The sequence below is a fragment of the Maylandia zebra genome, linkage group LG3 (assembly GCF_041146795.1).
Source record: "Maylandia zebra isolate NMK-2024a linkage group LG3, Mzebra_GT3a, whole genome shotgun sequence".
Classification (NCBI taxonomy): Eukaryota; Metazoa; Chordata; class Actinopteri; order Cichliformes; family Cichlidae; genus Maylandia; species Maylandia zebra.
The window spans coordinates 6,238,632-6,264,543 of NC_135169.1; the positions used below are offsets into that span (position 1 = coordinate 6,238,632).

Consider the following 25,912-nt stretch of genomic DNA (forward strand, 5'->3'; position numbering starts at 1 on the left):
GTGAGCCTCTTGTATGACCCATATCTGGGAAACCAAGCAAACCAAATGCTACACTGATCATCCACGTAAGCAACCATCAAAGCACAACACAACACATGGAAGACTTATTTATATACGCACAAAGTCCCACAAATAATTAAATTACACATACACTTCAGTCAGTTATATATAAATTAGAAACACCTTAACCAAACTCCCCTAAGCTGGCACACTGGTTTATTCTAAGAGCTCATAAGCAGCTGATTGAGCTGCTCTTACTCGTTTGCTCCTGTAAAAGAAGTGACCAGGAAAAGATGAGTACAGCAAACACACTTCTCTTAAATGCATGTTTGAGAAATTTAGGTTTACAAGACAAATGATGAACTGCAATCAGCTGCCACTCAGGTTCTTCTTCCTGACACAGGATGGATGTCGGGTCCCTCCAGATGTTTCTTCACCTTCCATAAAAATGTCAAATTCGATAAACCTACTACAGAATCACCAAACCATAAACGTTTCTTTTTCATGTAACCTTTTAAATACCAATCCCTCAAACATATAAAAATACATTCATTTATTTATTATTTATTTACAATTAAAATACAGGCAAGCGCAGTGGAACACCTGGGTCTCCATTACATGGCTCTATGAAAATGGACTCTCAGGATGGATGCTGGATGGAAAGGATGGAAGTTTTTGGGTGTCAGATTTGGAGGATTGGAGAAAACAAAGTACATGGTGTACTCTCATTCCTGCTGGGATCTGAGACATCTGTGTGGTTTTTGGCATCACTGCTTCTGAACCACCCTCAGAATAAAAGCAGGAACTGGAGCGAGGTGGCGGCCAGCGTCCCATCACTGCCCCGTTACAGATTTGACAGCGCAGAGGCGAAGGCTCAAACACCCGGACATTGAAAGTTCCCTCTGCGGTCAGATTTCACCATCAGCTTTCTGAAAACATCTGTGTGTGTGTGTGTGTGTGTGTGTGTGTGTGTGTTTCTGATCTATTTCTAAGTCAGTGCGTTGGATGCAAAGCAGTGTTTATCTGCCTGCCACAAACCACATACACATAAACTCACACACTGAAGTGTCTGTCAGCGGCTCGCATCATACAGCATCACAGCAGACATTTCATCATCCTGTTCTTCTTCTTCTGTGAAGGAGACAGATGTGTGTGTGTGTGTGTGTGTGTGTGTGTGTGTGTGTGTGTGTGTGTGTGTGAGTACTGTAACTCCTTTATTCCACACAGACAGCTTCAGCATTTGTTCTGCTTTCTCTGCTTTTATTTGAATGTGACAGAAAAACACGACTAGAATTTACACAAACGTGTTTACAGGCTGACTTTAATGTGTTTCTGCACATGCTTGTCCTCTGGTCATGTGATCATGTGTTTGTAGGACGCTCCTCTTCCTCAGAGGATCCACCTGTGCTTCCTCTCCTCTCTCCTCCACCTGTTACAGTGAGGGAACGTCCTCCATGATGGAGGAGCTGCTGGAAAGTGCTGAGAGTTTCCTCCAGAGTGAGACCTCTGTCACAGTTCAGAGGATCTACGGCAGCAGAGACCTTCATGGACACTAAAAGTCTCAAACACACAACAACAACATCACACTGACTCCACTCTGACATCACTGATCAATAATCAAAGAACACACAGATCAAACTGATTGATCAGCCATCAGAGGAGTCGGATCAATGGAGCTGCTTCTGTTCCTGATGTCCCCTGTTTGATCCTGGACCTGAACTCTGCCTGCAGAGGAGACACAAGACAGTCAGAGACACACACACACACACACACACACACACACACACACACACACACACACACACGAGTGACGGGTTTTCAAGGTGATAATTGCTCCACTAACAGTGAGACATGGATTCTTTTTTATTCATTGTTGTTGGATTTTTATTGTGCTGGCTTGTTTCCCCTGATGAGTGTGAGGCTGTGAGTCAGCTGAAGATTGTTTACTCCCGTGAGGAGCTGCTACAACGTAACGTCTCGTATGGTGGTAAAGACCTTACTTCATGTATGCCGGATTTTATACGGAGAGATTTTAACAGAACAAGTGACAAAAGGAAAAGAAAAAGAGGGAGACTCAGAGGTGTCAAATTGCGTCTGAGGAGACAACAGGTTGGACTCCCCTGGCCTCTGTAGCTTCTTTCCTCTAGACGAAGGTTTCTAGTTCCAAAGAAAACAGTTTTGTCTCTGCTGCCGTCACTAAACACAATAAGAACTGTTTTATTTGATTCATCTTGATCTCATTTATATTGTTTTTTATTGCTTGTGTAATAAGCAAATGTGTTTGTGAGGGTTTAATGGGTGGGTGTGTGTTTTGTGAGGGGATGCCAAATGTTATAATTATTTTCATAAAGCCAATTTATCTATAGGTATAAATAAAGTAAACTTGAACCCTTAGGTCATGGTAAAATTTAGGCTAACTGTAACCCTGACAGTAAAACCACATTTGACTTAAAACTTGTTGGGCCAGACATTTTGTCCCCACAAGTATAGTGCCAATGTTCTGTCCTCACAAAGATGTGTAAACATGTACACACAAACCTTTGACTTTGAGCTGCACTCTCTTCCTTCTAACCACAGCTCGATTCCTCACAACGTAGCATGCATATTCTCCACTGTCTCTCTCTGTGGGCTGTTTCAGGGTCAGACTGAGGTCTCCAGTTTTCAGCAGGTCTTCATTCATCTTCGTTCGGTCTCTGTAAACCTGGTGCTGTTCTTCAGGCTGGTCAGAGCCGTTCTCATACACATGGACCAACATTACTGGTTCAGGCTCTTTGCATTCCCAAACCACTCTAACATCTCCAGGCAGGTTTTGTGTGGTTTTGAAGGGCAGCTGGACAGACTCCGCCCCCTCCTCCACCTCCACCTGACACACTGAGAGGACAACAAACCCAACATGAGCTGTACAAAGTGTGATTGGTGTTCAGAGCAGCATCATGTGACTCTTGTTCTGCACTAAATGAAGCGATGGAGTGGCGCCTCCTTCAGGCAGAGAAACAGCTCATGGAGAGAAATAATTATTAGAGCAAAAACAAGAGTGGAGCTGCAAATAAGGCCGAGAGGAACGCTGCAGAAAACTGTTCATGTGTGAATTCATCACTTCATAGATTTCTTTGAGCACTAAAATCAGAGCTGCTTCTATTTCTAATATGACAGCTGTACATTAGAGCTGCAACACTTTAAATGTGAGCCATAAGAACATGATACTCTACAAGTGCATTCAGCTCTGACACTGTCACATCATGAAGGAGACGTGGAAATCACTTTGTTACATATATACATATATATATGTATATATGTATATATGTGTGTGTATATATATATATATATATATATATATGTATATATGTGTGTGTATATATATATATATATATATATGTATATATGTGTGTGTATATATATATATATATATATATATATATATATATATATATATATCTACACAAGGATCCCAAGAAGGAACCGGTCCCCTCCAACTACCGACCAATAGCCTGCCTCAGTACTACATGGAAGCTCCTGTCAGGCATCATATCGGCTAAGATGAACAGGCACATGGGTCAATACATGAGCGGGACACAGAAAGGAATTGGCAAGAATACCAGAGGCGCAAAACACCAGCTACTGGTAGACAGAACAGTCAGCCGAGACTGCAAGACCAGACTGACAAACCTGTGCACTGCCTGGATTGATTACAAGAAGGCCTATGACTCAATGCCCCACAGCTGGATACTGGAATGCCTAGAATTGTACAAGATCAATGGGACCCTGAGAGCCTTCATCAGGAACTCAATGGGGATGTGGCGTACAACACTAGAGGGCAACTCCAAGCCCATAGCACAAGTCACCATGAAGTGTGGGATCTACCAAGGAGATGCTCTGTCCCCACTGCTGTTCTGCATAGGCCTGAACCCCCTCAGTGAGATCATTAACAAGACTGGCTACGGATACCGACTACGGAACGGAGCAGTTGTCAGCCACCTCCTGTACATGGATGACATCAAGCTGTATGCCAAGAGTGAACGAGACATCGATTCACTGATCCACACTACCAGGCTATACAGCAATGACATTGGAATGTCGTTCGGACTGGAGAAGTGTAGTCGGATGGTAACAAAGAGAGGGAAGGTAGTCAGAACTGAGGGGATTGAACTACCAGAAGGCAACATTGCAGACATAGAGGACAGTTACAAGTACTTGGGGATCCCACAGGCGAATGGGAACCATGAAGAGGCCGCTAGAAAAGCTGCTACCACCAAGTACCTGCAGAGGGTCAGGCAAGTCCTGAGGAGTCAGCTGAACGATAAGAACAAGATCCGGGCCATCAACACGTACGCCCTGCCCGTGATCAGGTACCCTGCTGGGGTAATAGGCTGGCCAAAGGAGGAGATAGAAGCCACTGACATAAAGACAAGAAAGCTCCTTACCATGCATGGAGGGTTTCACCCCAAGTCAAGCACCCTGAGGCTGTACGCTAAGCGGAAGGAAGGGGGCCGGGGACTGGTGAGTGTCAGCACCACAGTCCAGGATGAGACAACGAACATCCAAGAATACATTGGGAAGATGGCCCCAACTGACCGAGTGCTCAGTGAATACCTCAGGCAGCAGAAACCCAAGAAAGAGGAGGGAGACGAGGAACCATCATGGAAGGACAGGCCCCTGCACGGTATGTACCACCGGCAGATAGAGGAGGTGGCTGATATCCAGAAATCCTACCAGTGGCTGGACAAAGCTGGACTGAAAGACAGCACAGAGGCACTAATCATGGCAGCACAAGAACAAGCTCTGAGTACAAGATCCATAGAGGCTGGGGTCTATCACACCAGGCAAGACCCCAGGTGCAGGCTGTGTAAAGATGCCCCAGAGACAATCCAGCACATTACAGCAGGGTGCAAGATGCTAGCAGGCAAGGCATACATGGAACGCCATAACCAAGTGGCCGGCATAGTGTACAGGAACATCTGTGCCGAGTATAACCTGGAAGTCCCGAGGTCAAAATGGGAGATGCCCCCAAGGGTGGTGGAGAATGACCGAGCTAAGATCCTGTGGGACTTCCAGATACAGACGAACAAAATGGTGGTGGCTAACCAACCGGACATAGTGGTGGTAGACAAACAGAAGAAGACGGCCGTAGTGATCGATGTAGCGGTTCCGAATGACAGCAATATCAGGAAGAAGGAACACGAGAAGCTGGAGAAATACCAAGGGCTCAGAGAAGAGCTCGAGAGGATGTGGAGGGTGAAGGTAAAGGTGGTCCCCGTGGTAATCGGAGCACTAGGTGCGGTGACTCCCAAGCTAGGCGAGTGGCTCCAGCAGATCCCGGGAATAACATCGGAGATCTCTGTCCAGAAGAGCGCAGTCCTGGGAACAGCTAAGATACTGCGCAGGACCCTCAAGCTCCCAGGCCTCTGGTAGAGGACCCGAGCTTGAAGGATAAACCGCCCGCAGGGGCGTGCTGGGTGTATCTATATATATCTATATATATATATATAGATATATATAGATATGTCTGCAATTGCTCATGTCTGCAATCATGTGAGCTGAGGATGAAACATGAGAAGAAGAAATGATGTGTGAGTCAGAGTCCAGAAAGTCTGTCCTCAGTGGCAGCCAGGAAAACAAGACAAACAAAGGACCAAACCTCTGACTTTGAGCAGCAGTGATTTTGTTCTAAGGATGTTTCCACTCCTCCAAACTTCACATATGAAATCATCGCTGTCCCAGTCTGTGGGGTGTTTCAGGGTGAGACTGAGGTCTCCAGTTCTCAGCAGGTCTTCATTCATCTTCGTTCGGTCTCTGTAAACCTGGTGCTGTTCTTCAGGCTGATCAGAGCCGTTCTTATACACATGGACCGTTCTGGATCTCCCATCCTTCCACTCCACTTTAGCGTCTTCAGGCAGGTTTTCTGTGGATTTGAAGGGCAGCTGGACAGACTCCACCCCTGAATCCACCTCCACTTGACAGACTGACAGGACAACAAACACAACATTAGAAATGCTGATTAGATGAGAGATGATCCACTGTTATTCACTTTTATGAATACAGATGTGGAATAAAGCAGTTATTAGCACAGAGCTGAGCTGCTCAAGAACATTCATTCAGACAAAGAGAGAGGAGACATCTTACAGACATCACATTTACAAGGATCTACAGGAAGCTCTTTTCTTTCTTTGGACGCTAAACAGAATAAACTTCATACTGACTCTGCAGATCATGAAATGAAGCTCATGTGTAAGTTCAACAAGGAACATCTGTATTCACTCATCTGTCTGCTTTCCAGGTGTTTGGCTGCTTGTTACTTAACTTCCACTTTCCCATACCACCAAACTCAAAACTGGCATCATTATTCTAGTCCAATTATCTCACTGCCCACACTCTTCAGGCCAACCAGCCTCCTCTGTGTGACATAAATCTCACAGCTCATCTTTCGTTCTCCTTTGCAGACTCCTTTATGCAACCCACCTCCTCCCCATCCCAACCTCGGCTCAGTGCTCCATCCATGCCTTATCTTCACCACCATCAGTGTCTAGACTGCAGAGGTCCTGTTTCTATTCTATTATATTCTGTTATTCTATACTGATGTAACAGGCAATTGGTGTCTAACCACTGAATAGCATAACCAAATTTTATATATCAATACATCTGGAAATTGTCTGGACCACAGACCTCTGGATGAAAACTTCTTCTTTTTTACATTTACTCTTGTCTCAGGCTGATGTGCTGACTTATTCTGACTATGAAGAAATGCACATGTACTGTAAGGAAGTTAGTTAAACTCTGAAATGTGACACAGTTGCTGACAGATTTACATCTTCTGAAATTAACTTCTCTCAGTAACTGTTGTGTAAAGTGGGATAAATGTATGGAATAAATCAGTGATTAGAAACAGGCATTTACGGATTAATGGACATGACTGAACAGCCATCAAGCAGTAGCTGTTTAAGAGAGGCAGGTGGGTCATTACTCCACCTAAACCTGAACCTCTGTCTCCATGATCATATTCCCACTTTGGAAATTTGCCCTTAAAGTGTTCATTGCTTTACAACATCACTGCCTGCATTAAGTAACATGCAAGAAAACAGTGGACCTTAAAAGCTGCTGCTAGCTGCTGCTTTCACACGTTAATGAGTGAAAATAACAGGCAGCAGGTCAAAGGTCATCACAATGAGGAAGGCCTTTACTTCATTTCCATGAACTGTGTGTTTTCTCTCCTTTAACCTTTGACCTCCCCTGCTGAAGAGAACTTTTCTTCTTCTTCTATTTGATAGAAGAATCAAACAGTGATGTCACAATAATCCATCAGTCTGGTTTGGCCCTGCTCTTTTAAACTTACTGCACTACACTCTTTATGGAAAGACATCATTTCCTGTGTGCATTTCAAAGTACAAGCACTCTAACATGTCAGTGGACACAAACACTTGATTTCTGAGGGTCCGCGTGGTCACAGTGACATAAATTAAGTATTTTTGTATTTTTGTATTTCCTTCATATATCTGTACCTGAGCTGAGGTGACGCAAAAATTTCCCCATTGTGGGATCAATAAAGTCTTATCTTATCTTATCTTATCTTAAATGTCATCAGACGGGGAGTGTGAGGGGCTGTGCGGACATCCACTTTTCCCTTTTTTGTTACCGGGCAGATTTCAAGCGGATTTCAAAGAGGTCTAACAGGAAGGACTCCTCAGCCGTGGGTCTCTAGCTGTCTGTGTCCACAGCAGAGTAGAATCAATGCTTTAAAGAGGCTTTTATTGTGAAACACTGAACTTGTTTCAATGAGATTTACATTTCAGGGAGTTTTCCTAGAAAAAGACCGATTGATTCTGTTTATGTGGATGTAGCATTTTTTGGTGGGAGAAACATTTCGTCACTCATCCAAGTGACTTCTTCAGTCTCAGCTGACTGCAGGTTTCCCCAACCTTATAAACAGGACATTTGCATAATGACTGAAACCAGCCCACTGAAGGAACAATGGGCTGGGAGGTCAATTCCTTGATCATTAATATTCAAATTCTCATGACCATTGATCAAAGACCACTGATCAATGGCCATGAGTACCATTTGCAGAAAGTTGGTGAATGGCTGCAATCACAGTAAGATGGCAAAGAATGTACCCTTAGTCCTCAATTCAGAGATGGTCTTTCACTGAGATAGTCAGCCTGTTAGTTTCCTGCTGCCTCCATCACTCACACTGATTCACTCTCAATCACACTACATGACCTTTGACCTATATCTACAGCACTAACCTCTGACTTTTAGCTCCACATTTTTCTTCAGCAGGATGTTTCCCTCCCTGCTGTAGACGGTGCAGGTGTAGGACCTGTTGTCTCCATCTGTGGGGTGTTTCAGGGTCAGACTGAGGTCTCCAGTTTTAAGCAGGTCTTCATTCATCTTCGTTCGGTTTTTGTAAGCCTGGTGTTGTTCTTCAGGCTGCTCAGAGCCGTTCTGATGGACATAGATCATCCTGCTGCCTTTGTCCTTCCACTCCACTTTAGCATCTTCAGGCAAGTGAAGTGTGGTTTTGAAGGGCAGCTGGACAGACTCCACCCCTGAATCCACCTCCACCTGGGGGACTGAGAGGACAACAAAGCACAACATGAGCTTGGATGGAGACATTTGTGTTGACTCTAACAGGCTGAATGCAGAGCAACAAACTGTTTGAACTGATCCAACTTTATTAACACAGACAAAGATTTGTGCATCAGCTGCTGTTTGCAGCTATAGATATAATCCAGCTGATGTGGAGAACTACATGTGACACTGTGATGCAGCCATGAATCTGACTGATTTCTTTCCATTTTCAAAGGTTGATGCATCAGTTAAAGTCTTAAAAAGCTCAGAAATAAAGAGAAAGGTTGGTTACAGCAAAGAGAGGCACTGGCAGCATTTAAGACACAATTTGAATAATTTTTTTTATACAGCGCCAAACCACAACAACAGTCGCCTCAAGACGCTTTATATTGTAAGCTGGACCCTACAATAATACACACAGTGTGAGCTCCAACAATCATATGACCCCCTATGAGCAAGCACTTTGGTGACAGCGGGAAGGAAAAACTTGCTTTTAACAGGAAGAAACCTCCAGCAGAACCAGGCTCAGGGAGGGGCGGGGCCATCTGCTGCGACCGGTTGGGGCGAGAGATGGGAGACAGTATTAAAAGACATGCTGTGGAAGAGAGATGATTCACTGCAGAGAGGTCTATTAACAAATAGTGAGTTGCCCCTCTGTTGGTCTTCCATGGTCTCTTGTGTTCTGGGGGCCTCTGGATGTCTGGAGTCTTGATCTCCTCCATACCTGCTTCATGCCCTGGAGGACGGGGCAGTGGTCCCCCCACACCCTCTAGCACAGGGGTGTCGCACTCCAGGCCTCGAGAGTCGGTGTCCTGCAGGGTTTAGATCTCACCCTTGGTCAACACACCTGAATCAAATGATTAGTTCATTACCAGGCTTCTGGAGAACTTCAAGACATGCTGAGGAGGTCATTTAGCCATTTGAATTAGCTGTGTTGGATCAAGGACACATCTAAAACCTGCAGGGCACCGGCCCTCAAGGCCTGGAGTTCGACACCTGTGCTCTAGCAGATCATTACATGAAGGAACCTTTTAAAAACAAACACGCTCATGCTCACAGGTGTACACACGGGTGATCACACACACACACACACACACAAACTACACCCTTTTTGGCTCCTACCTTAAAGCACACTGTGCGCTGTTGATATTACGTGCTGCACAATAATGTTTAATATTTAGTATTTACTGTTATATTCATATAGATCATCACGATGTTGTTGTTTATTACATTGCTCTCTTTTTTTGCTTGTTTTCTCTTTTTTCTTTCTCAACATCCAGGTGATCGATATATGTATTTTTTGTCTGTTTGTTTTGTTGTTTTTTGTTTTGCCTTTCATCACGTTCATGTCTGTCCCGTGTAGCAAGTGAAAATAAAATAAAATAAAAAATAAAAGCAAAGGTGAATCAAATAGACCAATACGGCAAGGCCGGTTGGTTCATTTGGTAAAGTAAATCTGTTGGGCATCTTTCTTTGCCTTTAGACAATAATTCTGATGGCAAAAGCACCAAATGGGACAGGCTGAAGAAAAGCAAAACACAATAAAAAAACAAAAAAAGCAAATAGTGAGTGAGAAAGGTGACTGGAGAAGAAAAACTCAATGCATCATGGGAATCCCCCGGCTGCATACGTCTATTGCAGCATAACTAAGGGAGGATTCAGGGTCACCTGGTCCAGCCCTAACTATATGCTTTAGCAAAATAGAAAGTTTTAAGCCTAATCTTGAAAGTAGAGATAGTGTCTGTCTCCTGAATCCAAACTGGACATATGAGACATATCTGGTTCCACAGAAGAGGGGCCTGAAAACTGAAGGCTCTCCCTCCCATTCTACTTTTAAATACTCTAGGAACAACAAGTAGGCCTGCAGAGCGAGAGTGAAGATAAAGATAAGATAAAGAAGAACTTTATTGTCATTGTAGTTATACAACGAAATTTGTTTGGTAGCTCACAAAGGCCAGCAGCAATAAAACAAGAAGCAGCATGGTAATAAATAACGGTAGTAAAAGTATACGATATAAAGTAAAAGGAAGGCACTTAGCACAGTAAATAGCAAAGAAAATATAATAGTATTTACAATATGATAGTTTGAGCGCAAACAGTATAAGATAATATAACAGTATTTACAGTGTGGTAATTTAGTGCAAACATTAATGCCCAGTAAATGACTTTGTACATATGCAGCAGACATGATATGGGGTAAAGGAGAGAGAGGGAGAGTTAGCTAATGGGGTGATATGGTACTATAGGTCATTAACCCTTTCACACACAGTGGTCACTACAGCGGACAGCTATTCACAGGCTGTTTTCTTGTATTTGTGTCAATGTTGATGTTATACTTGCACATAAACCACTACATTGGACACTGATGTGTCACTCCATATTCAATTCATAAGTCAAAACATATGTTGTCCACCAAAGTGGACATGTAAATTGTGCCTAAAGAAGAATAAAAATACTTAAGAAAAAAAATCCTGATTGAGGTTGTCATAATTCATATATGAAGGGTTAAATACCTTTGTTACCCTTTTGTTAAAACATAGAAAAATGCACCACACAAAAATACTGCAAAAGGAAAAGTTTGCCTTATATGCATATAGTGTATTATTGTTGAAGACAATAATACACTGCCTATTATACACAATAATACACAGTAAGACAGGCGTGGATAACAGCACTGACTGGGAGGGGCTGTGAACAGATGACATACTTCAGTTCAACATATAAGACTTTAAGAATGCACAAGCATCTATCTAAAATCTATTTATTTAATCGATCATCTGTGATATTATTATGCGCAATTATAATGTAATGTTCATCTCCCTTAAAAAAAACAGGGAGCCTTAAAGTATGAAATATTCACATACAAACATATTTGTCTATTGTGTCAGTGGCTGATAGTGCCTCAGTGTGAGCTTGAAGCCATTTATAATGTTTAAGTTGTTTAACGTGTAGGCGCTCACAATAAACAGATTTGGAATGAAAGTCTGGGAACTTCAGTAGCACAAAATTCTATTCTTTGTGCACATATGCATCAGGCATTTACCATTATTTCCCCCAAAGGTGTTGTCAAAGGTTCCAAGTTAATAGTTGAAAAAGCCGCAGCAATACACAAAAATATAAAGGTCAAGGTCAAGGTCAAATTTATTTATATAGCACATTTCAAACAGCCGATGCTGCACAAAGTGCTTAACAATATAAAAATGGTATTAACAAGCAACAATGTAATACAATAATAACAATAAAAAACAATAATAGGACAGTAAAAGAATTAAAACAATAACTAAACTGATTCAAATAAGATCAAAATGCTTGGGTCATAGTGTGTTAAAAGCCAGGGCATAGAAATGTGTCTTTAGTAAAGATTTAAATTGCTCAAGTATTTGTGCAGATCTAATATTTAAGGGGAGACTATTCCAAAGTCTGGGACCTGCCACAGAGAAGGATCTATCACCACGGGATTTGAGGTTAGTCCGTGGGATGGACAACATTAGTTTTGAGCTAGACCTCGTGGTTTTTCCTGGAGCATAGGCAGAGAGGAGCTCAGACAGGTAAGGAGGGGCTCGGGTATTGAGTGACTTAAAAACAAAAAGTAGAAGTTTAAATTGGATCCTGTAGGAGACAGGAAGCCAGTGTAAAGAAGCTAAAACTGGGGTTATATGCTCTCTCCATTTGGTACCAGTTAGTTATAAACCAGTTCTAGACCATATTCTACTTGGTGACAACTTCACTTTGAGCCTGTAATCAGAATGCCTTAAGTTGGCTAGTTAAGTACCTGGCTAACATTGCTGTTATGCCATAACTAACTGCTATAATAGCGCTGTATTGCATCACACTCAGTGCATTTCAAAAATTTATCCCGTGAGTTTGCTAGCTAGCAAAATAATAATTTTAAAATTAGAATATGTAAAGTACATATACTCTAAAATTATTTACTAGGGCTTACTCAAAGTCCCCCACTGTGAAAAGGTGAAAATTCTTTTTGCAGACTTTTCAGGTGGATTTGGTCGTTGTCTTATCCATAAGTCTGATCTCTGACTTTTGACCTGTATCTACAGCACTGACCTCTGACAATGAGCAGCACTTCTTTTTTCATCAGAACCTCCCCCCTGTTGTTGTAGACGGTGCAGGTGTAGGTGTCTGTGTCTGTGGGGGGTTTCAGGGTCAGACTGAGGTCTCCAGGTTCCAGTAAGTTTCTCTTCATCTTTGTTCGCCCTCTGTAAAAATTATGCTGTTCTTCAAGCTGGTCAGAGCCGTTCTGATACACGTGGACCTTCCTGTTGTTTTTGTTCTTCCACTCCACTTTAGCGTCTTTAGGCAGGTTAACTGTGGTTTTGCAGGGCAGCTGGACAGACTCCACCCCTGAATCCACCTCCACCTTATAATCTGAGAGGGCAACAAAGCAGAACATGAGCTGTAGTGAACGTTACTAATCATCATCTTCTGACACAGAAATTATTTCTGTCCTCAACCTCAATACGGCATTTGAAAAAAATGATCACAGTATTTTCTAACTAGAACACACTTTGGGTATTATGGTAATTCCACTGCTGTGGGTTTAATCATGTGTGTTTGATAGGCTCTAATTTTTTTAACGTAAATGAACTGTCTTCTGCAACTTAATCACACAGTTACACAGGGTTCTATGCAGGGACTTTTTACTGTATAGATACTTTCCTGAGGAAACATTATTTGAAAACACTGCACCTCCACCTTATAATCTGAGAGGGTTAGTGGACATGGACTGTGCTAATATAATATTAGCGAGTGACTTTAACTGTGTTTTATGCCCAAAAATGGATAAACTTCCCCCACAATCTACTTTGACATAAATTCCAAAGCCCTTTGGCAAATTGTAAATGAGCTCGACCTTGTGGACGTCTGGCGACACTATAATCCACTACCTAAGGAGTACACTTTCTACTCTAACCCTCACTTGTCAGCATCTCGTATAGATTATATTTTTATGTCCAAGTGTATCAGTCAGTTAGTTCAGCAGGTAAATATTGGTCATATAGGTCTCTCTGACCAGGCTCCTGAGGTCCTAACTGTTCAACCCATGAGACATATTGAGCCTCCATGTCTTGGAAGATGAGCACACTGTCTCTTTTGGATGAGATATTTATACATTTCATAACAGAGCAAACAACATTATTTTTAGAAATAAATGTTAAAGAGGAGATAGACCCGAGAACTTTATGGGATAGTTACAGTATAAGGCTTACATGAGAGGGATGATTATTTCATACACAAGTCATGAAAGAAAACAACGATTAACAAGGCAGTTAGAGGTCGAGAATAATATAAAAGAAAGCTGGAGAAACAATATTACGTAACAAAATCAGCTGAAACATTAAGTGAGCCTTTGATTTGATAATGTGAAAGGCTGAAAGAGACGTCCTTCTTGCCAGACGACGGCTTTTTGAATCAGCTAATAAGCCTAAACGCTTTCTGGCTCGTCTTGCAAGGAATACTCCATCAAGTTCTTTTATCACAGCTATTGTGGATGTGAATGGTGAGAGGCAAGTAGCAAACCGTCAGATTAATGAGTGCTTTAGAGAACTCTATACAAATTTATACCAGTCTGAGATGGACCTAACAAGGCTTAACTCAGGCTTTTTCCTAAACGACTTAGTATTCCCTCAGCTCTCTGAAGATCAGGTTAGCCTGCTGGAGTGTCCATGTGGCTGCTGGAGTCACCCACACATTGATGGAGGTGGATAAAGCTATATCTCCACTCCAGTCAGGGAAATGTCCTGGGGCAGATGGTTTCCCAGTAGAATTTTTTAATGTAATGAAAGTGAAGTTAAATAGTTTATTACTAAGGGTTTTTGATAAAGCATTCGAAGAATTGAAACTCCCAGAATCTATGTACCAGGCTAATATAACATTGATAGCTAAAAAAGATAAAAATCCGGAGTCATGCTCATCTTACAGGCCTATTAGCCTTCTTGGTGTTGATAATAAGATACTTTCAAAGATACTGGCTCTTAGGCTAGAAAAGGTAATGTGCTCTATTGTGCATGCTGACCAGACAGGCTTTATTAAGGGGAGGAAGATTTGGGTTTGGGAAAAAGTTTCTGGGGTGGATCAAAATTATATACAAATCACCAATAGCATCTGTGTTAACTAAAGGCTTGTTATCCTCCCCAATTACATTGAGCAGAGGTACAGCACAAGGTAGCCCATTGTCACCACTATTATTTGCTTTGGCCATTGAGCCTTTGGCCATTAGACAAAATCCAAGTGTTCATGGAGTTAAAATTGGGGATAGACAACATAAAACTCTGCTCTATGCAGACGATATTCTTCTGACACTGACTGACCCTGCTAACTCTCTACCTGTTCTTACTAGGTGTATCAAGGACTTTGGTCTTATATCTGGATACAAGGTAGATGTTGATAAATCTGTTATAATGACTGTGTAGTGGAGGGGACATTGAACCTTTATATGTTAAACCTTTTCACTGGGCACCACCAGGTTTTGTATATTTGGAAGTTAAAGTTACACCAAACGTTAGTCACTTATATAGAGAAAATATAAATGGAATGGTTCAAGATCTTTGAGAGATGCTGAGAAGATGGAAGTCACTTCCGATGTTATTTTTGGGAAGAATAAATCTCATTAAGATGGTAATCTTACTGAAAATATTATATCCCACAGGCATGTTGTTTGCCATTTTGAAATCAGAAGATATTAAAGTAATTAATAAGGCTATGGTGGATTTCATTTGGGCAGGAAGAAAACCCAAAATTAAATTGGACACACAATTAGCCTGCCATCACCAGTGTGTGAATGTGTGTGTGAATGGGTGGATGACTGAATGTAGTGTAAAGTGCTTTGGGGTCCATGGGGACTAAGTAAAGCGCTATACAAATACAGGCCATTTACCATTTTACAGTTACCGAAAGATCTGGGCGGGTGAGGAGAGCCAAATATAGAAAATTATGTTCTCTCAATACAAGCGAGGATTCTTTCTTCCTGGATACGTGAACGTTCTGATCTGCCAAGGCTAAATATTGAGGAAGTATTATGTAAACCATCCTCACCTGTTAACTTTCTAGGGAAACATCTAAATGACTTACCTCATGGAATAAAGCACAACCCACTGATATATAATGCTATGTGGACGTGGGGAAAATTTAGAAAACCTTTTAACAGCAGCCTTCGGTTTAATATTTTGTCAACGCTTATAAATAATCCAGACCTTCTGCCGCAAAGCATAGGGTCGAGCTTTGTGGGATGGCATAAAGTAGGTGTAAAGAGGTTTTATGACCTCTTTAAACATGGTGAGTTTAAATCATTTGAATCCTTGAAGTCCCAGTATTCTATGTCAAAGACTGAGTTTTATAAGTATTTGCAATTGAGAGATTATGTGTTAAAAAATGCTAAATCATCAGAAATCGCAACAGCCTCTTTTCGGTTGGAGAAATTCTTTCTGGATAAAAGGGAGCATAAACATTTTGTATCAAAGTTTTATTCAGAGATTTATGCCCTAATTGTGGACAAATTAACATGGTTGAGAAAATCTTGGGGGACGTTGCTTAAATGTGAAATAGATATACAGGCATGGGACAAAATTTTGCTCCTTCCATCCAAAATCTCTGTTTGTAACCGATTTAAAGAACTGCAGTACAAAATCCTGCACAATGTGTATATTTCTCTGTATATTCATAGTAAGTATAATATGGGAACATCTCCAAATTGTCTCAAGTGTAAGGTCAGAGTGGGCACTAGATTCCACTGCTTGTGGGAATGCGCTATTATTCAGTCATTTTGGAAAAAGGTCTGCGCCAATATTAGCACAGCCATTGGTCATCAGGCGACAGAAAACCCATTAATGCATTCATTGGGATATATTCCTGTCTCACTGGTACAACATGAGCATGTAATTCAGTCACTGTTAATGTTGGCCAGGAAAAGCATCATGTTGAGATGGGTGGGGGCTGAGCCTCCCTCCATTTCTCTATGGAAGTCGCTCATCATTGATGTCATGACTCTGATCAGGCTGGGACACTATATTGATGGGAGCTCCCGAATTATTGTGGACAAATGGAAGAAACCACTGGAAGCACTGGGAGTAACCTGTAAACTGGATTCTAATGGACAACAATTCTGGACATAAATAATCACAAGTTCTCTGTGGACTCTGGAGAATGTGTAATACTCTAGTGCTGTGCAGTGTTACTGTTTTGGATGTGAACCAGTCTTGTATTTGTTGGGGGAAAAAAAGTTAAATAAAAGTCTTAAAAAAAGAAAACACGGCATACTTTTTCATTTCAGACGATACAAAGATTTTTTTTCATGTATAATGAAAGATGACAATTAAACTGTAGCCACGCCTTAATGACATAGGCCAAAATTAACTTTAATTTCCTTTTCCCAAATTTATATAAAATGAAGGTTAATGTGCCCTAAAAATCTAAAAAACACAACAAAACATGGTGTCTCAATAGATAGTGACGTTGAATGCATTACCTCGGCCTCCAGTAACACTGTGAAGAACCTTGGAGTCGCCTTTTTAACCAGGATATGACCTTTCTGAAACATTTTTGCTGTTAAAAAGATCATCTGATTGTTGGGGTTTCCTCCAAATTATTGTACGGTTTTAAGTACAATAAAGCATTCTGAGGTCAGCCAGAGGCTGACTTTATCCCTTATGACGTACCTACTTTTAAAATAAACATTTACTCAGTTGTAGTCACAGAGAAACGGCACATTCTTGAAAAATACTTTGACTTGGATGGTTCGCTATAGAAGATTTTCTCAGTATCACTGTTGGCTCTTTGCCTTATAATACAAAAAAACATTAATGCCACTGTTTTGATTTGGGACTACATAAAAATGAATTGAATTTCATATTTTTTGAACTTTCAATGTAAACCTTGTCACCAAATAAAACATAACAAAAGTTGTGTGTATGAGGTGATGTTAACAAAAGTTAAGTTTTGAAAATGTAAAATAACTGGATAAAACTTTACAGGCAGTTTGACAATTCAGACATTTCTGAATAGTTTTCTGAGTTGTTACTTGCTAAGACCCCGGTTTGAATTATGAGCATGGCCTTCATTTTTTTGTTAGATTCAATTTAATATTTGAAATTATTCTTTAGATTTATTTAAATTTTTACAAATTTTAAAAGTCTTCAGCATCTTATAATTTCTCTATATTGTTTATTTCAGAGGCCAGACTTTTATCTAGTTTCTCTTCTTTTAAGTGCTCTGCTGTCTTTATGAAGGTGTTTCAAAGTTGTTCCTTGGAGAATGTTTTTCAAGCTAAATTAAAGCGTTAGACCAGTGTTAACTTACCTCTGCCAGTCCTTGATATCTATTATTGAGTGATTTGTATATATTGTGCTTTTTCTTAAATCTGTAAATCTGTAACATATTGTTTAGTCTAGTTAATAGTCTGTTACTGTTACTGGATTGTGGCAACTGTAACCCACATAATTTAGGGATTAATAAAGTACGCTGATTCTGATTGAGCATGATAGATGTGCGTGGGTGTGTAACTCTTATCAGCTTTTTTGAGCTATGTTTCATGGGGGCTGGCCTGGGTCTTTGGAAATGGGAACAACAAACAACTTGTTTTTAATTGTGTCGTTCTGGGTTTTTTTTTTGTTTTTTTGTCTTTCATGTAGTAGATGTTTTATATATTTTTGTTAAAAAAGTGTGTCAGCATGTTCTGTCAGGTCATTTCACCAAGTAGAAATTTCTACTTGGTATATTTTGTATATATTTGTTAAGTTACACTTAAGTTTGAGATGTACAGAGCAAGTAAGGAAAGCTAAACAAAAATACAGGGGTTCACAGTCGTCAGTTTACTGCATTTTAAAACAATGCAATCCATGCATTATTAGTAAAATTACTGTTAAGACATTTATTTAATACATTTTAGCAAATTGTGCTATTAAAGTTTTTATTTATTTATTCATCTTCAGGATTCAGACGATTCTTCCCCATAAATTTTGCATATGATGATGATATGATGCATATGATGAACGCTTATCTCCAAAGCCGAGGTCAGACGGCAGGTCTGGGCCCAGCGCATGCTGGAGAACTGGATATGCTGTCTACACTGGCTTACTCTCACCCTACTCACCCTGTTGTTTGTCATGTGCTTTTGTGCTGAGGTGTTTTTTTCTGTTCTCAAACTGTTCTCCCATCAGGAGCTCAGTCTGGGTGGAGCTTATTTCTCCCCCTCTTACCTCATGTTGTGTATTTTCGCTGTTTTTCTTTTCAGCCTACCTCTCTGACCTGTCTCCCCGATGTGATGTTGTGTAAGTATGTTTGGTCGGACGGTTCCTTTGTGAGTGCGCATGCGCCAACCAGCATGCTGCCTGCTGTAACCCATAATTTCCTTCGGGATCAATAAAGTATTTCTGATTCTGATCATAACTAAATACATACATACTGGAGGTTGGGCTCTTATTTGGGGTACATGTACCAGTTGTTGGATTTGGAGTGGGTTTTTGAAACAGAGTATAAAAATAAACCACAATAGTATTATACTGTACTAAGATTACATGGCAGACAACTTGAGTAAGCAGGCAGGACTGTGATTTTTACTCCCATTACTGTTAATTTATTGGGGAAAAAATTGCCATGCCATGCTTTCATGTTCATGAAACATTATTTATCAATAACCGTAGAATGCAAACATCACATTTTGCTTTCTGCTTGTCCAGTGTGCATAACCCCTGTTGTTATATTTATAGAGCTCATGAATGAACTTTAATTAGCACTGCTCTCCCTAGTGGATGCACACGAGATTACCACTGGTTTTCATAAATGCTGTTAACATTCATGGTAACATTGTTCACATAACAAGTGGAGGATGTCATTAGAGTTAGGTCAGCCAGAAATCAGTCAGGAATCCACCAGTTATCTGTGATGGTCCTGTCAAGAATGAGGCAGCAATTGAAAGATGCTGTATTTGTATCTGCAGCATTACTATGATGACAACCACACACTCTGGGTAGTACTGGATTGCAATGTAAAACCAGTCGATCCGATTAATGGACAAGTAACTAATGGAAAAGGGGCTAGTCTCAGTCAGATTGTGTCTCAGTTTGTTCCTGATGTGTTCCTGACTCGTTCTTTGGTAACTAGTCTGCAGCGTCCTGTAAAGTGCTGCAGACATGTTGGATGAAGAGCAGAAGCACAGACAGACTGAGCCTCCACAGTCGGCCATGTCTCACACACATCAGCACAGAAACCATGAAGATCTCATGTGTCTGCTCTGAACAGTCAAGGAGCCACCAGATGACTCCTGCTAACCAGTGGTATTATGGGTAGTGTAGTAGGAGACACTCACCTGACATGAAATAGTGCCGGAAATAAAAAAGAAGACCTCCAGAAACCACAAGAAGAACAAGGAGAACCAGGAGAACCAGGAGAGCTGTGGCCCAGGATGGAAACTGTTCTGTAGAGAAACATAAAGAAAATAGCAACATGACCTTTGACCTACAGCTGCATTCCTGATCTCTAACTCTATCCTCTAATCATATAAAAATATTCTCTGACTCTTTTTGTTTTGAATGGCAGCTAAACTGTACTCTATGAACTATTGCTATGGTTACCAACAATTGAGAGATCATAATAAATGTCAAATCATTAAAATCTCTGGTTACAATAAGAAACGCTGATTCCAACACATTTCTTAAAACAAAACAAATAAACCCTTAACAGTTTCATGTAACTGCTGACCAATGGAAAAAGTAAAAAATACATTAGAAATATATTCACAGACGTGTGTGTCAATACTAAGGTGTTCTAATTTTCTTTCTTATGAAGCAACAAACTATTTCTCCAGGCTAAATGATGATCTTCTAATTTTGTGATATGCCATTTCCTCTCCAGCTTATCAGTTATCTGCTTTAAGCTACGTGTTTGAGAATTATATACCGTATTTTCACAACCATAAGGCGCACTTAAAAGTCTTAGATTTTCTTCAAAAAGTGCGGCGCGCCCTATAGCGCAGTGCGCCCTGTGTGTTGTAAGGAGGACGTAGTAGAGAACACCATGAGAACGCTAAAGGGTGAAGTGTGTGCGTTGACTTTATTGCACATACCTGTATAAAAGAACAGGTATGTGCGTTATGCAGGACACCGTTGTTTTAACAACCCTGAAAATGGCAAAGAGACACGCTTACGAAGCACAGTTTAAACTGAAGGCCATCAGCTACGCGGAGGAACATGGAAATCGAGCAGCGGCGAGAGAATTTAAGATTAATGAATCGATGGTTTGCAAGTGGAGGAAGCTGGAAAACAAGCTCCGACAGGTCAAGAAGACGCAGCTGAGTTTCCGCGGACATAAGGCGATCATCGAGCAAAGAACGAGCGGGAGAAGCGTTTCGACGGTCACCATTCGGCTAAAAGCAGTTTCACTTTCACTTTTTATGAAACCGTGCCATTTTTCCATCCGGACCAGGACTACGGTAGCGCAGCAACTTCCAGCGGATTATAAGGAAAAGCTGGCCATCTTCCGCTCCTACTGCAGCAAACACATCGGCGACAAACACATCCAGCGATGGATGACCGATGGAGACCACAGTTTCACCAAGAGTGGAAGGCAGCGCCCGGCGAGTTACGCCACAATTTGCCAATGGATTGTAGATGCTTGGGCTAACATGTCTGCTGGCACTGTTGTTCGAGCTTTCGCAAAAGCCGGCATCATTTCCGAGGAGCCGCACGGCACGGAAAGTGACTCTGACAGTGAAGAAAGTGAACCTGGCATGTTTGATGGAGATTTAGCGCAGCTGTTCAATTCAGACACAGAGGATGAGGACTTTGATGGGTTTGATTGATGATAAAAATGTGAGTACCAAACTTTGTTTTGCTCCTGCTTTATTTTTAAATACGCATACGGTACTTGTATGCGCCCTATGATCCAGTGCGCCTTATGTGTGTGTTAAATACAGTAATGGCACACATAACTGAGACTGCGCCTTTTAGCACAGTGCGCCTTATGGTCGTGAAAATACGGTAATAACAAATCTTCAACTCCGTTCTTATGAAGGTAACACCAGGATCCTGTTTTCGCTTCTCAACAAACGTCTTCAACGCCCTGAGGTCTACCCACCACACTTCTATTCATCTGAAACCCTTAACTCATTGATGCTGTTCTTCACCACGTTCATTAATAACATTCCTCAGCAACTCAGTTCGAATGTTGTGTCTATCCCCTCTTCAGAACCTTTTCTCCATTTTGAACCTTTGCCCACCTTTCATGTTCCTAATATATCTGACATTTCTGAGTTCATATATAAATCAAAGCCGGCCACATCTCATCTTTATCCTCTGCCTACAGCACTTGTGAAATATTGGCTCTCTTCCTTACTTCCACTCATCTCTGCCATCATTCACTCTTCACTCACCACAAGAGAAGAACAACAATCATCTCAAGGCGCTTAATATTAAAAAGTAAAGACCCTCCAGCAGAATCAGGCTCTCAGAGTGGTGTAAAAATAGATGGGCGAAGAATAAACACCAAAGAAAAACCCTTCCAACTCAATCTCTCCACCTACCCAGTCATTTTTGTCTTTGCTTTTTCTTGCCTTACATTTGACCAATTATTCCCTTCAGTTTGACGCCTGACCTTTGTCCATAGCGCTGACTTTTGACCTATAAGTACAGCAAGTATTTGGGTTTGTGTCTGACCTTTGACCTGCAGCTGTATATCTATCAGTCTCCTTTCTTCTCTTCCATCACTGATGGAGCAGGCGTAGTTGCCGCTGTCAGTCAGTTGTGGTTTTCTCAGAGTGAGGCTGAAGTTTCCAGTGTTCAGAGCATCAGGCCTCATCGATGTGCGCCCGCTGTAACGCTGGTTTTGCTCTCCAAGATCATCTCCTTCTTTTCGTCGTAGATGGACAGATTTGTTATAAAGATCTTCGTGAGTCCACATCACGGTGGAGTCATTCTCAGGTATTAAACCTGAGAACTCACAGGGCAGCAGGACAGACTCTGCCCCCTCATTCACCTCCACCACCACAGACAGGGCATGCTGGGAAACTGAGGAGAGGAACAGAAACACAAATGAACTCCATGCTGTGCAGGAAGCAGAGAGACCAGCATGAGCAAGACCTCACAAGGCTTGAAGAAGTCTGTAGGATGTAATCCACCAAAGCAAAACATGGTCTGTTATTCATTTCAGGAGAGTAAAATCATTTAATGTATTTAATTATAAATGATTTTTGCTAAGTCTACAGTTAATGTTGGAATATACACCTCTTCCTGGTCTTTATTTTACAGTCCTGATCCAAAGTTTAAGACCACTTCAAAAATGGCAAAAAATCGTATTTTTCATGTTTGGATCTTAACAAGGTTCCAAGTTGAGCTTCAACATGCAACAAGAAGAAATGGGAATGAGACAAAACATTTTTTGAGCATTTAATTTATTGAAAACAACGCTTAAAGTGAAACAGGCTGTTTAACAGCTGATCAATAGTTTAGGCCCACATGCCTTTAAGAGGCCAAATCTGGGAAAAAATGTGGATTCGCTGTCATTTTCTGTCCGGTAATCTCACTGTCATGATGCTCTGATGGCAAAGGCAAAAAAACCTTTCCCTTTTCGAATGTGGTCAGTTTGTTGAATTGCATAAGAAGTGAGAAAATAATTTAGGGCAAGAAATCATCCCAGGCTACTCATGATTGGCAAAGGCAGGTCATGTGGAGAGAAGTACACCCAAGCGCAGATAAACAGAACAAAAAAACTGCACAAAAAAGCTACTAAAACAACATGGAAGGGGAAACTAAGAAAAACTAACTAAACAGGGGAAAGCTAAACACGAGAAAACCACAATAGAGGAAATTGGAGCAACCTGGGGACTTGGAACCATGAGGAATCAAATAATGGCCGATGAACAGACAACCCAACGAGGAACAAAGGAAACACCCACAATATATACACAGAGGGCTACGAGGTGTGGTGGAAGATTTCTTTTCTGATGTATTAATCACATATTTTAATCATATCACTTTAGTAAAGCAAGATCACTGCTGTCACCAGTTGTATGTATGCATGTATAATGTTATCACAAGTGGGTTTATTGCACTTTCATAGAGGGCCCATTGTAAAGTTCAAGAGATCCATCCATAGAGCGGGAGGGGGTCAAGGATGAGCTGGACTGGATATATGATGTTCTTTCTTTGAGAGTGTTTGGGAAGGTATAAAAGAGTTTCAGGCGGTGTCAATATTCAGACAACCATTTTGGTGTTTGACCTGAATGTTTTCTCCACTGCTGTGTTTTTCTTTTTTTAGTAAACCTCACTTCAAAAGAGATGCTCATCTGGTGGTTGCAATTTTATTTAAGATTTTCCACAACAGAGGGAATACACAACAGGAGGGAGACATAGCTGAACATAATCTGACATGATGAACCAAAGGAAGCAAACCTCAAAACACTGAACGTGGGATGCAAGACTGTCTAAATAAAAGAGGAAACAAGAGGCATTTACAAAGACGCAGACTTCACACTGTGATGTGGAGACATGACTGACTAGGGAAACTGATGCAACATGAGAATAACTAAACGTGGGACAGAAAACTAGAAACTAGGAACTATAAATATAACACAAGCAGAAATCAATAAAGAGAACCAAACCTATACTAGAGACATGAAACACTTAACAGCACAGGAACAAAACCTAAGGAGGAGAAATTACCAAAATATATCCAGAAACGAATGAAACAAAGCATATTAGTAATCAAAAAACACAAACATGGAGTCACCAGACTCCGGACCTTGGCAAAAACACTAATTATGTAGATTAGGACGGTCACAATATCAGATTACCACATGCCCAAATTATCATGATCACAAGAATTCCTGACAATGTTCTTATCTCAATGTCTGTGCAGAAACAGAAAGAAAATATTAGTCAAATTAAATGTTAAATGTCTTTTCAGCCTCTTGCTCTTTCTCAAGTGGATAAACCTGTTTCTGTTTTCTGCTGTACTCATGATCTTTCCCCAACACACACACACACACACACACACACACACACACACACACACACACACACACACACACACACACACACGCACACACACACACACACACACACACACACACACGTCCCCCTCTTCCCCTCTACTTGACTGACTGTGATGCATCTGCACAAAACAAAACTTTGTAGAATCGCTTAAAACTAAATAATTTAACCAATAAACAGTTAACAGACTCTAATCCAGTAACTGACTCTTACTCAGGTATCCATGAAACATATTTCCATGGCTGCTGTAAACATTTCCTGCCTGAAATAGGCAGTTTACTCACTTCTAGACTTTTAAATATATTCGGAGTTTCTTACCGAGGAGCAGGAACGACAGCAAGTTTTTCATCATCCTTCAAAGAAGGACAGCAAACACAGAGTCCTGATCACTCCGCTCATAACTGAGTGAATCCACATCTCAAAACTCTGCCATTCCTGCCTCACTGCTAACGAACAGAGAGGATTTCCTGCTGGGCTGTGATCCAGTAAACTGGTTCAACATGCTCAGAGGCTGAACTTGAAGTTGATAAACCCTCCAGGGCGTGGGTGCGTGATTCACCGTGGAAAGAGCAGAGCCTCCATTTGGTTTGAGTTTATTGAAAGAACCACATAAGTTTGAAATAATGCCACATATTTGAACTGGATCAATAACAGATAAGAAAGGTTATCAGAACACCATCAGCATCTGAATCCCAACATTAAGGTGGAGGTGAAAGAAACCCTGCTTGTCTCCAGGTGCAGCTGAGTTTGAGAGAAGTGCTCAGGGAGCGTCTACAAAGTGCAACACCACAAAAACATGTTGCTGCTTCACTGATATACAGTGGTGTTTCTCCCAGATCACTTTATACTGCAGGGCCATCTGGTCCTATCAATCATTCTGCCATAATAAATAAAAATGTGAATTTTTAAACTGTCTTGATGCATGCTCCAACAAACAAGCTTTATTATTTGTCATATACAGTATCGTACAGAGAACGATGTGTAGTGAAATGTTCTTGTGTTTGTGCTGCAGACAAAGCCACGCCATTCCAGGGTTTTCTGGTTAGCATGAGGGGTGAAGCCAGGATCCTTACTGGATACTGGGTGGGAATCAAACTTGCAACTCCTGCTTCAAAGATGTGTAGTTTTACCACTGCACTACCCAGCTACTCAGTCATCAAGGTAAGGTTTATTTGGAGATAGACTTAAACCAATCAAAAGGAAATATTTGAAAGAATCCAAACTAAAGTGAAAGAAGAAAATCCTCTGAGGAAACTCACTGAAACTGAAGTGAAGCCAAAGAAAAAGTCCAAATGAAATCCAAATAAAAGTCAGTAGAAAATACAAAGTAGAATAAGTCTGTGAAGGTTCTCAGTCAT

General features: G+C 41.1%; 1 protein-coding gene across 3 annotated transcripts; it reads right to left on the reverse strand.

Annotated features, from left to right (window-relative positions):
• Window positions 1-244: 244 nt before the first annotated feature.
• On the reverse strand, window positions 245-25,010 carry LOC112429847 (butyrophilin-like protein 2). Of its 3 annotated transcripts, XM_076879180.1 has the most exons (8): window positions 24,873-25,010; window positions 22,221-22,571; window positions 19,877-19,984; window positions 12,625-12,945; window positions 8,238-8,564; window positions 5,636-5,959; window positions 2,539-2,871; window positions 248-1,725 (listed from the first exon to the last, which is right to left on the reverse strand). In XM_076879180.1, the coding sequence occupies exons 1-8, from the start codon at window positions 24,904-24,906 to the stop codon at window positions 1,634-1,636; spliced, it is 1,890 nt and encodes a 629-aa protein (XP_076735295.1). In that variant the 5' UTR covers window positions 24,907-25,010; the 3' UTR covers window positions 248-1,633. The 3 variants fall into 3 exon arrangements, with proteins under 3 accessions (XP_076735297.1, XP_076735295.1, XP_076735299.1); XM_076879182.1 differs by lacking the exon at window positions 22,221-22,571 and having other exon boundaries at window positions 245-1,725; XM_076879184.1 differs by lacking the exons at window positions 248-1,725; window positions 2,539-2,871 and adding an exon at window positions 5,376-5,534.
• Between the last annotated feature and the right edge of the window lie 902 nt (window positions 25,011-25,912).

Coding starts and splice junctions, on each gene's coding strand:
- LOC112429847 (XM_076879180.1), bottom strand. CDS start 24,906: ATGATGAAAAACTTGCTGTCGTTCCTGCTCCTCG. Junction 22,572..24,872: donor GCTGTCGTTCCTGCTCCTCG/GTAAGAAACTCC, acceptor TCCTCTCCTCAG/TTTCCCAGCATGCCCTGTCT. Junction 2,872..5,635: donor ACTGCTGCTCAAAGTCAGAG/GTTTGGTCCTTT, acceptor TTGTCCTCTCAG/TGTGTCAGGTGGAGGTGGAG.